The 15,058-nt window shown below is 36.3% G+C and overlaps 1 protein-coding gene across 1 annotated transcript; it reads left to right on the top strand.

Moving 5' to 3' along the window:
• Positions 1-1,702: 1,702 nt before the first annotated feature.
• On the top strand, positions 1,703-14,773 carry LOC131957370 (lipoxygenase homology domain-containing protein 1). The gene is made up of 14 exons (XM_059322125.1): positions 1,703-2,019; positions 4,965-5,091; positions 5,862-5,960; positions 6,303-6,358; positions 6,618-6,785; positions 8,427-8,582; positions 9,433-9,604; positions 9,727-9,922; positions 10,340-10,388; positions 10,869-11,007; positions 12,627-12,793; positions 13,007-13,093; positions 13,368-13,592; positions 13,930-14,773. Exons 1-14 carry the CDS (start codon positions 1,852-1,854, stop codon positions 14,068-14,070), a joined length of 1,950 nt encoding a protein of 649 aa, XP_059178108.1. The 5' UTR covers positions 1,703-1,851; the 3' UTR covers positions 14,071-14,773.
• Positions 14,774-15,058: the final 285 nt, after the last annotated feature.

The following is a 15,058-nucleotide window of genomic DNA, read 5'->3' as shown; positions in this document are numbered from 1 at the left end:
GGGGAGACGTCAACACTAGGGGAGACGTCAACACTAGGTTAGACGTCAACACTAGGTTAGACGTCAACACTAGTGGAGACGTCAACACTAGGGGAGACGTCAACACTAGGGGAGACGTCAACACTAGGGGAGACGTCAACACTAGGTTAGACGTCAACACTAGTGGAGACGTCAACACTAGTAGAGACGTCAACACTAGGTTAGACGTCAACACTAGTGGAGACGTCAACACTAGGGGAGACGTCAACACTAGGTTAGACGTCAACACTAGGTTAGACGTCAACACTAGGTTAGACGTCAACACTAGGTTAGACGTCAACACTAGGGGAGACGTCAACACTAGGTTAGACGTCAACACTAGGTTAGACATCAACATTAGGGGAGACGTCAACACTAGGGGAGACATCAACACTAGTGGAGACGTCAACACTAGGGGAGACGTCAACACTAGGGGAGACGTCAACACTAGGTTAGACGTCAACACTAGGGGAGACGTCAACACTAGGGGAGACGTTAACACTAGGGGAGACGTCAACACTAGGTTAGACGTCAACACTAGGTTAGACGTCAACACTAGGTTAGACGTCAACACTAGGGGAGACGTCAACACTAGGTTAGACGTCAACACTAGGGGAGACGTCAACACTAGTGGAGACGTTATCGGAAAACCTGAGAGTAGCAGGGTTTCTTTCAGACTTTTTGTTCTCCGGGGTATATATGAAACTCAAGTGGAGGGAGTACTTAAAACTTACAAGGATGGGTCTCAATATATATATATATATATATATATATATATATATATATATATATATATATATATATATATATATAAATATTATACATAAGTCTATTTTCGTCAGAAAAGGGGGTTCCCCTTTTCTACCCCCACCCCCCTACCCCGGTAAGATGCCTAAAGAGCCACTGATCTAGCAGCCATTCTTCGCCTTATCTCTTGTGTTCAACTCTTTGTTCATCTGCCCTGTCCATCTGCCCTGTCCATCTGCCCTGTCCATCTGCCCTGTTCATCAGCCTTATTTATCTCTCCTGTATAATAGTGCGGAATATTAGTACTTTATAAATTCATCTGCGTTTTTTGAGACATCGGAAATAGCGTAAAGTACTTTTTTCTGTCAACGCAAATTACTCACAATTTCACAGAAAGCAGAGAATTAGATGTTTTACTTATATGTGAAATTTCTTTTATCTATAGTTATAGGCTTTTGAAAAAAACAAAAGTAGAATCAGTTCCACTTTCGTTTACCGGAAATCGCTGAAAAGGTGATACAGAACTCCAAATTTGAAATAATACATAATACTTATATATTAAATTTCATCAATCCAGCTGTAACTATATATATATATATATATATATATATATATATATATATATATATATATATATATATATATATATATATATATATATATATATATGCCTATATATATTATATATGGGAAAAATTTTAGCCCCCCCCCCCCATGAGACGATCCTGGGTACGCCACTGATACACACACAGACATACGGACAAAATTGCAAAACTATGTTGTTTTTTGTTTTTTTTTTTAGAACGTCGAGATTTGTGAAAATATCAACTTCGATTTTTTTGCATGATTAGGTATATTTCGAGAAAATAAAAACAACACATAAACTATTATCCTCTTCAATGTAAAAAAATAAATTTGTGAATTCTCCGTGGGAAACGAGTGTAAACATCATGGCGCGTTCGTAGATTACTTTTTTAACGAGCATGATCAGTTTAGATTTTAGATCTAATTATTTTTACTAAAAAGCTTCCAGGATTTATCTATTTTACAATTTATTTTTTTAAATATTTAGAGTCTAAATCTAAGATGGACATTGATATATCTAATTATTTTCTTCAAAATACACCCTTTCATTCGACATTACCAAGTTTCCACAACTTAGAAGATCATCATGATCATACGATCACTAGATCTAGATCTAGTACCGGATCATCCCGCGTCAAGTATACTTGGGCAGGTCCTATAAACACACAAGTAATTATCTTTAAAATTTAATGACTGCATTATTTTAGTGATAATTTAAATTTTAAAATCATGTTGCCAGAGATGTGTTTTGGGGTTGAGTTACTAGATCTATAAAAAATACATGATTTGACACTCATGAGGGGGAGGGGGGAAAGATAGTAATTTTGCAATGATGTTTGATGAGGGGGTGGGGGTTCAGATAGTGGGACATCATACTTTTGCATTTTACTAAATAATTTAAGAAGCTGAATTTTAACCACAGCCACATGCATTTTAGAAAACTGTTTTAATAAATTGATTATTTCTAGCCCTAATAGACATTGATCAAAATACCGTATGTTTACTTATTTCAGTCAAGATTTTAGAAAGAAATCAATGTTGACAAAAATTAAACTGCAATTTTGAGGTTGATGTAGGTTTAGGTGTGACATCTTTTTATGGGGGTAGGGGGGCTCTGGCTTTTTGTGATAGAGGGGAAGGGGAGGTACAAATTTTTAAAAAGCGATACGTCATTTATAAAAAATAATATTTTAAAAATATAATATATAATTTTTTTAAAGCTGGTTGAAATAACACCAAGCCATCTATATATATCATAATATTAATAATTATTATATATTATAATAGAAGGCCTTGTAGTAAAGTAGTAGGCTAATATAAAAATTTACTGATCTAAATAATAATTAGGGCCTGTATTTCTAATATAGTGCTCATATACTACAGTCCAAGTGGTAACCCACCCTGAGAAATGAATTTAATTCATTCTGTCATCTTGGTAATATCTCAAAATGATTATTCTCCATTGAAATTAATTGAAATGCTATTAATCTGTTCTGGCCCAAAAAATGCCACCCCAGCTGTGTTTGTCATGTTTTTAAATAATAATAATGTATTTCTAAGTGACTAATATTGTTTTAAAACATAAAAAAGACAATGTAAAGAAATAAATTGGTTTTCAATAGAGAATTTAAATTGGAAATCAGCTACTATATGATGTAGACAATGTCTTTTTTCTTCTTTGTTCTTAATTGTAAAGTTGAAAGGGATTTTTTCCAACATAATTAAGTATTAAGCCTACATTTCCGCATGAGCCATTTTTTTCTGGATTTGCTTCCATCGCCTTTGTCACCTTAGAACAATCTGCAAGGCAAAAAGTTTTTCGAATTTTTAAGTTTTCTCATAGAAATCATATGCTCTCCTGCCTACCCATGATGTCCCTGAAAGTCTTATAACATTGAAAATAATTATGTTCATTTTATTCCTATTCAAAGCAGCTGGTTAAACAAAATGTTTAAGTGATTTAGTTTGTAGTGGAATTAAATATGAGATTTAATTTAATTTGTTATGCTTTCAAAAATTAACAAAGCACAAAAATAAAAGTAATTTAATTTTTGACATTACACTTCATAAAATGTTGTACTTGCAAAAAAAAAACAAGGTAATTAAAAAGTCTAGTGACAGTTTTAGCGCAATTTCCTTATGTTATCTAAAAATAGCTCTGTCGTAGCGTAAATCAAAAGCAGGGTTAGGAAAACCATTGGTTAAAATACATATTTTATTTACAATAGAGTTACATGACTAAAAACCATTGCGCGCCTAGCTACTGAACGTGATGGCGCAGCTATTGAACGTGATGACTCGTGTGGTGTGGTTGGATAAAAATGCCTACTAATTCGGTCCAAATTTTAATTAATTCAAAAAAAATTTTGTGACCGAACGAAAGGATATTTTTGAAAACTTTCTTCGGCAATATTGTTCTAAATTATGGCAGGAATCGATTGGTACATGTTTCAAGTCGCTAAGTGGTTTGGTTGCCAAGATATGGGCCAAAAACTGCATTTTTTAAATGGTTTTTTGGCTTTTCCGGGAAATCCATGAAAGAAACCGTGAATTTTTTTTGCTTATGTTCTTCCTCGTAACTTGCTTAACATAATTGCTTTTGGAACTAGTCCTCGATATTGCTTCGTTGAGGAGGAGATACGACTTAAAGCTGCGGACACACATCCATCCATTCATCCATTCCCAGAAAAGATGGGTTAATAAACGCAATTCTCCAGAATGGAAATTGCGCTAATAATAATAATAATAGTGTTAGAAAATTCTTGGCTTTTTTTAAAAATTCAAAATATTCTAAACTGTGTTCTTGATCTTGAAAACGTTTACTCATAGTTTGCAGGTCTGGCAATTAGGTTTTGGGTATTGTACTTTGTGAATATTGGCTATATGGGATGATATCCTGCAATTTAATCTTACCAAATCTTCTGTAGAAAATCACTTGTAGATCACCCTAATGGACTCAAGCTAAGGGTATTTAATGTTGCTGGGTAAAGTACCTGGGACATTGTAGGTTGCTAGGTAAAGTACCTGGGAGATTGTAGGTTGCTGGGTAAACTAACTGGGACATTGTAGGTTGCTGGGTAAAGTACCTGGGACATTGTAGGTTGCTGGCTAAAGTACCTGGGTCATTAAACATTGCTGGGTTCAGACTACACACTACCCATAATCTGCAATAAAAAAATGAACTCAAGTTTATCTGCTCTACTATTTTTATAGTATGAAAAATTCTATCAGTTGTTCATGAACTGTTATGTTGATGTATCAAACTTTGGTTGGCAAAAGTTATTTTTACCTGGCTGGCTATGGGGTCATCCATAAATGACGTCACGCTTTTTTTGACGATTTTTACCTCCCCCCCTCCCCCTCATCACACATCGTCACAAAATTACAGACCCCCCCTCCCCCCTACGAGTGTGACGTCATTTATGGATGACCCCTATGTGGTGGCACTCCCCCCCCCTCAGGCTACAGTACTGGCTTATTTTAATCACAACGCAGCTTATTATGTAGTAATATAAATAAAAAAATGAAACTTTCAATGCATATAGCCTAAATATTTGACCCACCCAACCATCAGTGATTGTTCCCTGAAGAACCTAGACTGATGTCTATTTCAGCTCTATAGTGATTCTTTGAATGAACTGTGCCAAGTGACAAAAGAGAATCTTGAATGGCTTGAGAGGGTTAAAAGTGCACCAACCAGCTACCACTCTTCACGAGAAGAATCAAATATGTCACCCAGTGGTAATGGAACATTTATTCTAAAAAAGGCTCTTAATTATTCTGTGTAATTTTGTAATTAAGTTCAGCCTTTGCCATCATTACTGTAAAACTGAAATATTTTACAATACCTTCCTTGATGAGAATTGATTTATTTCATTTTAGTTTTAAAAGATTCTTAAAAGTTCTTTTCTTTTCTATAATTGAAATAACAAACAAAATATTTGCTTTCTTAATTGGAATGGGGTGGCACAATTTTAGGTAAACACAGAAAAGATTACGTACTTTTTTATGCTGTTGCTTGAGGTTCAGTTTCTGGGAGCTGTTAATACAAAATTTTAAAGGTTAAAATAAAGGCAAATTTGAAAAGTACTAATTAAAAAATGGTTCTTCAACAATTCTCCCACGGTAATTGTTCATAAATAAATTTGTTTTAACTACTTCTTTAATTGTGTAAAAATCATGCAAATGACAGGCTTTAATTGTTTAAACTATAATTTTAAATAAGAAGACTTAGAATTAAAAGCATTGATAGTTGTTTATCAAGCCAAAAACATAGACATCATGTAAGATTTTGTCGTAACATGCCACAGAGCCAAGTATTTTCTCTTGTGTGAAATAGTTAAAATTAGCTTAGTGTATTAGATTAAACTTTAAGGGTTATGTTAGGACAATCATGTGATTAGAGCTGTCTTTGTGTGATAGTGATTCTATGACTTTGGTTCCCTGTTATTAAATTAGGAACACCACCATTTGAGTATCATTGAAATGACAAAGATTTATTTTTACAAAAGATTCTAGGCAGGACTTGAGTGTGATGTTTGCACCAAGAGAAACTTTGAGCACCCCTAGCAGATCCACATTTGATGATGATGTATCCTCAACTCAATCAGGTGATGGTCATTTTTGACTACAGTATTATAGCTGTATCAGGTGATGGTAATTCTCACAGGCATTCAGTATTATAGCTCTATCAGGTGATAGTAATTCTCACTGGCATTCAGTATTATAGCTCTGTCAGTATTGCACAAGTGTCCATGAAAATGTCTGCATATAACAATAAAATAAGGAAAAATAATCAGTGGTTGATAATACATTTGAAAAAGAAAATTTTATTTATTACTTTCAAGTTAAAATAACAGTGAACTTGTTGTTGAAAATTCTTATTATTTTGCATTATGTTCTTGTCCTGACTTATGACTCTTGTCCTGACTTATGACTCTTGTCTCCGTCAGGTCCAGTCAACTTCTGCTATCTGTGTCATACATTAGAGGAACATCAGAAACATCTGGTGAGAGTTTAGATTTGATGGGGTCATTGACCCTCGAAAGTACTGTGGGTCATTGACCCTGGGAGGTACTGTAGATGTAATGACCTTTAGTGGTACTGTAGACATAATGACCTTAAGTATTGTAGATGTAATGATTGAGTTTTGTTGTAGATGTAATGACTGAGTTTTATTGGTATAATGTTTGCACAAGCATGACCTTAAGACAACTTTTGTTAAACAACATTCATGGTAATAATATTTAAAACTTGATTTTGTTTAGAAGCTGACCTTTAACCCCAAAGAAAAGAAAGCAAGGAAGATCCCGTACATGGCCCCAGCTCCCAGAGTGAGAACCCCTGTGGAACCAGAACCTCAGCCAATCTTTCATAGGACCTACAGAGTTGTTGTGTGGACAGGCGATGTGGCAGGGGCAACAACTGATGCTAATGTAAGGCAGGGGCAACAACTGATGCTTATGTAAGGCAGGGGCAACAACTGATGCTAATGTAAGGCAGGGGCAACAACTGATGCTTATGTAAGGCAGGGGCAACAACTGATGCTAATGTAAGGCAGGGGCAACAACTTGTGGTAATCTAAGGCAGGGGCAGCAACTTGTGGTAATGTAAGGCAGGGGCAGCAACTGATGCTAATGTAAGGCAGGGGCAGCAACTTGTGGTAATGTAAGGCAGGGGCAACAACTGATGCTAATGTAAGGCAGGGGCAGCAACTGATGCTAATGTAAGGCAGGGGCAACAACTTGTGGTAATCTAAGGCAGGGGCAGCAACTTGTGGTAATGTAAGGCAGGGGCAGCAACTGATGCTAATGTAAGGCAGGGGCAACAACTGATGCTAATGTAAGGCAGGGGCAGCAACTGATGCTAATGTAAGGCAGGGGCAACAACTTGTGGTAATCTAAGGCAGGGGCAGCAACTTGTGGTAATGTAAGGCAGGGGCAGCAACTGATGCTAATGTAAGGCAGGGGCAACAACTGATGCTAATGTAAGGCAGGGGCAGCAACTTGTGGTAATGTAAGACAGGGGCAACAACTGATGCTAATGTAAGGCAGGGGAAGCAACTTGTGGTAATGTAAGGCAGGGGCAACAACTTGTGGTAATCTAAGGCAGGGGCAACAACTTGTGGTAATGTAAGGCAGGGGCAACAACTTGTAGTAACCTAAGGCAGGGGCAGCAACTTGTGGTAATGTAAGGCAGGGGCAACAACTGATGCTAATGTAAGGCAGGGGCAACAACTTGTGGTAATGTAAGGCAGGGGCAACAACTGATGCTAATGTAAGGCAGGGGCAACAACTTGTGGTAATGTAAGGCAGGGGCAGCAACTTGTGGTAATGTAAGGCAGGGGCAGCAACTGATGCTAATGTAAGGTAGGAGTAGCAATTTGTGGTAATATAAGGCAGGGGCAACAACTTGTGGTAATGTAAAGCAGGGGCAACAACTTGTGGTAATGTAAGGCAGGGGCAACAACTTGTAGTAACCTAAGGCAGGGGCAGCAACTTGTGGTAATGTAAGGCAGGGGCAACAACTGATGCTAATGTAAGGCAGGGGCAACAACTTGTGGTAATGTAAGGCAGGGGGAACCACTGATGCTAATGTAAGGCAAGGGCAGCAACTTGTGGTAATGTAAGGCAGGGGCTACAACTGATGCTAACGTAAGGCAGGGGCAACAACTGATGCTAATATAAGGCAGGGGCAGCAACTGATGCTGATGTAGGCAAGGGCAGCAACTTCTGGTAATGTAAGGCAGGGGCAGCAACTTGTGGTAATGTAAGGCAGGGGCAACAACTTGTGGTAATGTAAGACAGGTGCAGCAACTGATGCTAATGTAAGGCAGGAGTAGCAATTTGTGGTAATATAAGGCAGGGGCAACAACTTGTGGTAATGTAAGGCAGGGGCAACAACTGATGCTAATATAAGTCAGTGATGATCATATCATGTCCCAATACAATCAAGCAGAAATTTTTGTGAAAGTGATAAATTGGTATATCATAATTTTAATTGTTCTATACCAAGTTTTTTTATTCAGCATCCTGGAGATTATTGCGCCATTATTATATGGTCCACCATTGTTGCAGATATTTGTCACCATTAAAGGAGCTAAAAACATCCTCCACAAAACCAGGCTATTTAGAGGAAGCTCAAAAAGAAAATTTCCATTTGTCCAAGGCTCATGTGAAAGTTTCTTCATCAAAGGACCAAATCTTGGTAACTTGGAAATTTTGACCATTGAGGTAAGGTCCAAACCTTGGTAACTTGGAAATTTTGACCACTGAGGTAAGGTCCAAACCTTGGTAACTTGGAAATTTTGACCATTGAGGTAAGGTCCAAACCTTGGTAACTTGGAAATTTTGACCACTGAGGTAAGGTCCAAACCTTGGTAACTTGGAAATTTTGACCATTGAGGTAAGGTCCAAACCTTGGTAACTTGGAAATTTTGACCATTGAGGTAAGGTCCAAACCTTGGTAACTTGGAAATTTTGACCACTGAGGTAAGGTCCAAACCTTGGTAACTTGGAAATTTTGACCATTGAGGTAAGGTCCAAACCTTGGTAACTTGGAAATTTTGACCACTGAGGTAAGGTCTAAACACAAGTAGAAAGTAGAAATGTCTATTATGTACATAAGTAGAAAGTAGAAATGTCTATAATGTACACAAGTAGAAAGTAGAAATGTCTATTATGTACACAAGTAGAAAGTAGAAATGTCTATTATGTACACAAGTAGAAAGTTGAAATGTCTATAATGTGCACAAGTAGAAAGTAGAAATGTCTATTATGTACACAAGTAGAAAGTAGAAATGTCTATTATGTACACAAGTAGAAAGTTGAAATGTCTATAATGTACACAAGTAGAAAGTTGAAATGTCTATAATGTACACAAGTAGAAAGTAGAAATGTCTATAATGTGCACAAGTAGAAAGTTGAAATGTCTATAATGTACACAAGTAGAAATATCTATAATGTACAGAAGTAGAAAGTAGAAATGTCTATAATGTACACAAGTAGAAAGTAGAAATGTCTATAATGTACACAAGTAGAAAGTAGAAATGACCAGAAAAGTTCCCCCCCCCCCCTACTGCAGAACGACGGGGTCCAGAAAGACCAGAGCTGGTTCTGTGAGAAGGTGGAGGTGACCTGCATGAAGACCTTGAAGAAGTGGCTCTTCACTTGCCACAACTGGCTCTCTCTCTTCATTGGTGACTACCTGACCAAGCGGGATTTGATGGCCAGCTACATAGAAAGAAAGCCAAAAGGTTTGGTTGGAAAAAACAATATCACATTTTATCTGATTCAAATTTGTATCCTAAATAGCTGTGTCATAGTTTTCAGCAGTTTAAAAATGTAAACAACTGTTAGTGGAATGTTTTCCCCCCAGACTACAAGCTCACCATAAAAACTGGGAGCAAGCATTTCTCTGGAACTGACTCCAATGTGTTTGTCACGCTGTACGGCACCGACCAGGTTTCTCCCAAGCTTCAACTTCTCAACCCTAAAAAAAAATATTTTCAGAGGAAAAGTGTCGATGAGTTTCCTGTCCATTTCCCTAGCATAGGGGAAATCAAAGCTTTACGGTAAGGTAGCATCAACCCTTTCATTGCACTAGTTAACCCTTTAATTGTACTAGTTAACCCTTTCATTGTACTAGTTAACCCTTTAATTGTACTAGTTAACCCTTTCATTGTACTAGTTAACCCTTTGCATGCTTAACTTAGCCTTTAGGCTGTCTTATCCATCCAGAAATAAAAATTCAGAAGAAAACTTTTCTGGGTTTTTGTGGTGAGTCCACCAGTCTCCAGTTCCAGCTACTTAAACTTATTCTGACCTGAGATTCTAGATCAACATGAAATTAATCCAAACCAACCTTTCTCATGTGTTCAGTTCACCAACCCTAGCTAAACTTTTTCCTGTGTTTCACAGACCAAACCAAGCCTTGTACGTTAGCTACATCAATATGTATCTGATAAGTTTTTTATTTTCCATGTCAACAGAATAGAGCATGATGGGAAAGGTCTCGCTCCGGGATGGTTTTTAAAAAAGGTGAGTCCAGCTCAAACTATGGCTTCATCTGTCACCTGAAGCTTCATCTATCACCTGTAGCTTCATCTGTCACCTGTAGCTTCATCTGTCACCTGTAGCTTCATCTGTCACCTGTAGCTTCATCTGTCACCTGTAGCTTCATCTGTCACCTGTAGCTTCATCTGTCACCTGTAGCTTCATCTGTCACCTGTAGCTTCATCTGTCACCTGTAGCTTCATCTGTCACCTGTAGCTTCATCTGTCACCTGTAGCTTCATCTGTCACCTGTAGCTTCTGATGTCACCAAAATATCCCCAACAAAATAACCCCAAAAAAAATGACCATTACTCAACAAAATGACTCAAATGTACCAAAATGACCCAAACATATCAAAATATTCCAAAACTAACAAATATTCCTAACTTCACAAAATGACCCTAACATAACAACAAATCCACCCAAACTTGATGAATTAACCCCAAGTTAACAAATGTGTGTCCAGGTCACACTTGTGGACATAGAGCAGCCTGATTGTGTGTATGAGTTCCTGTGCAATGATTGGTTGTCTAAAGATGAAGGAAATGGCTTGCTGTGGAGAAAAATCTTTGCTCACAAAAAACCTTTAGTCAAAGTTTCTACAGGTATGTTTTAATCTTTGCTCACAAAAAACCTTTAGTCAAACTTTCTACAGGTATGTTTCTCTATTTTTTTTAAAGAAGACAAAATGTTACATACGGGGTAATACATTCAAAAAATTTGCTTACATAATAAAACATTTTTAAAAAATTCTTACACAATAAATACCACATTCAAAAGAATTTCTTAAAGAATACCACATTCAAAAGAATTTCTTAAATCCAAGTTTTTATGCAGTCAGTTGTCGTTTTTTTTATTTCACCAAACAAATATGAAAGATAACTGTATTGACATGTGTTGCCTCTCTGCAGCTTCCAATATTGCAGTGAAGGAAGAAGGTTGTTGTTGGAAGTTTTGTTTCAATTCTATGGCCACTAGTGTTTGCTTACAATTTTTTTTTCATTACTCAACATTAATTATTGTTTACTTAAATTTTGTCTTAGTTTAAAATATTTTAGATTTTAAAGTTCATAGAGTAGTCACTTTACTTTTGATTTATTTAGTTTCCACACAGCTATTTGTAAACTTTACTTTTGGTGTCTTTAGCTTCCACACAGCTATTTGTAAACTTTACTTTTGGTGTCATTAGCTTCCACACAGCTATTTGTAAACTTTACTTTTTGTGTCTTTAGTTTCCACACAGCTATTTGTAAACTTTACTTTTGGTGTCTTTAGTTTCCACACAGCTATTTGTAAACTTTACTTTTGGTGTCTTTAGTTCCCACCCAGCTATTTGCAAACTTTACTTTTGGTGTCTTTAGTTCCCACACAGCTATTTGTAAACTTTACTTTTGGTGTCTTTAGTTTCCACACAGCTATTTGTAAACTTTACTTTTGGTGTCTTTAGTTCCCACACAGCTATTTGTAAACTTTACTTTTGGTATCTTTAGTTTCCACACAGCTATTTGTAAACTTTACTTTTGGTGTCTTTAGTTCCCACACAGCTATTTGTAAACTTCATTTTTGGTGTCTTTAGCTTCCACACAGCTATTTGTAAACTTTACTTTTGGTGTCTTTAGTTTCCACACAGCTATTTGTAAACTTTACTTTTGGTGTCTTTAGTTCCCACACAGCTATTTGTAAACTTCATTTTTGGTGTCTTTAGCTTCCACACAGCTATTTGTAAACTTTACTTTTGGTGTCTTTAGTTTCCACACAGCTATTTGTAAACTTTACTTTTGGTGTCTTTAGCTTCCACCCAGCTATTTGTAAACTTTACTTTTGGTGTCTTTAACTGACAGATCAGTAGCGCCATTTATTTTAATTTTTGCTTTCTGTTTAAGAAATCAATTTGAACTTAAGGATTTCTGTTGTTTGTTGTTCATGTATCTTAACTTAACCCGAATCTTCAAATACCCTTATGTTTCCCAATAATTTTATTTCAAAGAGCAAGGGAGATAACCAATATAATAATCTGTACATCAAAGGGTGAAATTGTAAACCATAAAACTACCAACACTTTTAGCTTCTGAAATTTTGATGAATAAAATTATATCAAATTTTCACATGCATGTCTTTAAATATTGTTTTTTGTTCTAAAAATAAATATAATTTACACGGACGGGTATAATTAAATATTTTTTAATGTAAAAAATGTAGACATGAATAAATTGTCTAATCTCAGAAAAACCCATCAGATATGAGGTGACAGTTAAAACTGGAGACGTGAAATATGCAGGGACTGATGCCAATGTCTACATTAAAATTCAGGGCCAAAAGGGAAAAACAAAAAAACTCTTTATGGACGATGCTAGGAACAACTTTGAAAGGGGGACAACTGAGACATTTCAAGTAAGGGAGAAAACTTTGGTTTTTTAGTAACAATTATGTCAGATATTGTCATGTTTTTAGCAACAGCAAATCGTTTCTTACACCATGGATCATATGTTGAGATGATGCTGTAACTGCATCAAATTAAAATTGTTTCTTACACCATGAATCATATGTTAAGATGATACTGTAACTAAATCAAATTAAAATGTTTGCGGCTGTTCTCTCCTCTAGCTAACTGCCCCCAACACAGGACCCATCAAGTCCATTTGTATTGGCCACGACAACTCAGGGCCTGGCGCTGGCTGGTTTTGTGAAGATGTGAGTCCATTTTTTTTTTCTAAAGCTGACTGTCTGTCTACATGACTGGCAAACTGATAGTTCAACCCAGATTACTTTTAAAACAAACTAAATTCTTTATAAAACATGGAACCACATAAAGAACAGAAACCATCGACCTGAACCCTCAGCTAACATAAACATAGACACGCATCACTCAGATCTGGCTGTTAGATCTAGACAATACTTAGACATGCATCAGCCAGGTCTGGCTGTTAGATCTAGACAGTCACATGAACATCATTTACTTTTCCAGGTGACAGTTAGAAAATACCTGACTAAAGGGGAGATCACAACATTTTTGAAGAATTTGAAAAAAAGCCACAACCCAAAACATTTGCATAAAAAACGTCTGTCAGAGAAAATCAAGGAAGGTTCACTGGACGCAGATGATGATGAAGAGGAAAGTGATGAGGATGATGAAGATACTGATGGTGTTGTATACAAAGATGTGTTTGATGTTGATGGAAAAGTTGTGAAGGTAAGTCATTTACAGGTAACAAGGTTAATTATTTACAGGTAATATAATATAGGTCATTTACAGGTAACATAAGGTAAGACATTTACAGGTAATATAATTTAATGCCCAGCTGCCTTTACTTTCCCTAACTTAAGGTATGCACTAATCAGAGCTGGGTGGACTCAGGAATGTTTTAATGACTTGAAGCCAGATTTGAACTCCAGACTTTTGGGTTAGCAGTCTAGCACTTTCTACTGCTAGGCCCCACCATCCCGTAATGTTGCTAATTGTATGATTGAATGAATCCAGCCAGTTTTTCTCTAATGTAAAATGAATGTGTGGTTTTGTCCCTCCCCAGCTGCCAGTGTATGAAGAATATTACTTTGTGTGTAAAAAGTGGCTGGCCAAAGATGAAAAAGACGGCCAGTTGGAGCGGCGGCTCACACTCAGCAGGAAAAATATTTTCCTTAAAGACAAAAAAGACAAACGAAGCCAGTAGTTTTCCTACACAAACATTTCTTCAAAAATATTTTCTTGGAGGACAAAAAGATAAACTAAGCCCTTAAATTTTGATAGACGCAAAAACTCTTCACATTTTTCTTAACACTAATTAGTTCCTATAAATATTACTTCTAAACTTAAGCAATAATGTATTTATAATTAGCTTTGAATATTCTTTAATGGCATGCAAATAGTCAATCATTTCATGGCTTTTACAATTATTTCATATCTTTTCCATTAATTTGTAATGTAATTAGATCAGGATAGGTCAGTGGCACAAACTCATTTAATGGCAGCAAAATGTTCTCAAAGATGTGTCAGATTTTGTGTTTTGTTCCACTTAGAATCTAGTTGATGGAATTTTTTACTTTGTCTTTAGGTCACTCTTGGATTTGAACTTGTGTTTTTATTGATTAAAAACCAGTCTTGTGGCAATAATCTACTGCCAATATAATCTTCTGCCAATATAATCTTCTGAAATTAATAGTAGGACAACAGTTATATGCTAACTATCTTGTGACAACTATCTTGTGACAACTATCTTGTGACAACATAGTCAGTCAGTCAACTCTCACTTTTTTAGTATCTTTAAATTTGCTCACTGCCACCCCTATCTTTGTAGATGTTGATGTCTTTCTGCACAGTGACTACTGGAAACTTTCTGTCTACACACTATATTATGTGTTGGTCTACACACTATTGTATGTGTTGGTCTACACACTATATTATGTGTTGGTCTACATACTATTGTATGTGTTGGTCTACACACTATTGTATGTGTTGGTCTACACACTATATTATGTGTTGGTCTACACACTATATTATGATCTACACACTATTGTATGTGTTGGTCTACACACTATTGTATGTGTTGGTCTACACACTATTGTATGTGTTGGTCTACACACTATTGTATGTGTTGGTCTACACACTATTGTATGTGTTGGTCTACACACTATTGTATGTGTTGGTCTACACACTATTGT

Source organism: Physella acuta, unplaced genomic scaffold (assembly GCF_028476545.2).
Source record: "Physella acuta isolate Inbredline_101_S28 unplaced genomic scaffold, ASM2847654v3 ptg001237l, whole genome shotgun sequence".
NCBI classification, from domain to species: domain Eukaryota; kingdom Metazoa; phylum Mollusca; class Gastropoda; family Physidae; genus Physella; species Physella acuta.
This window is presented reverse-complemented; position numbering and strand designations above follow the sequence as displayed.

Coding starts and splice junctions, on each gene's coding strand:
- LOC131957370 (XM_059322125.1), top strand. CDS start 1,852: ATGGACATTGATATATCTAATTATTTTCTTCAAAATACACCCTTTCAT. Junction 5,961..6,302: donor TGTATCCTCAACTCAATCAG/GTGATGGTCATT, acceptor TGTCTCCGTCAG/GTCCAGTCAACTTCTGCTAT. Junction 13,593..13,929: donor TTGATGGAAAAGTTGTGAAG/GTAAGTCATTTA, acceptor GTCCCTCCCCAG/CTGCCAGTGTATGAAGAATA.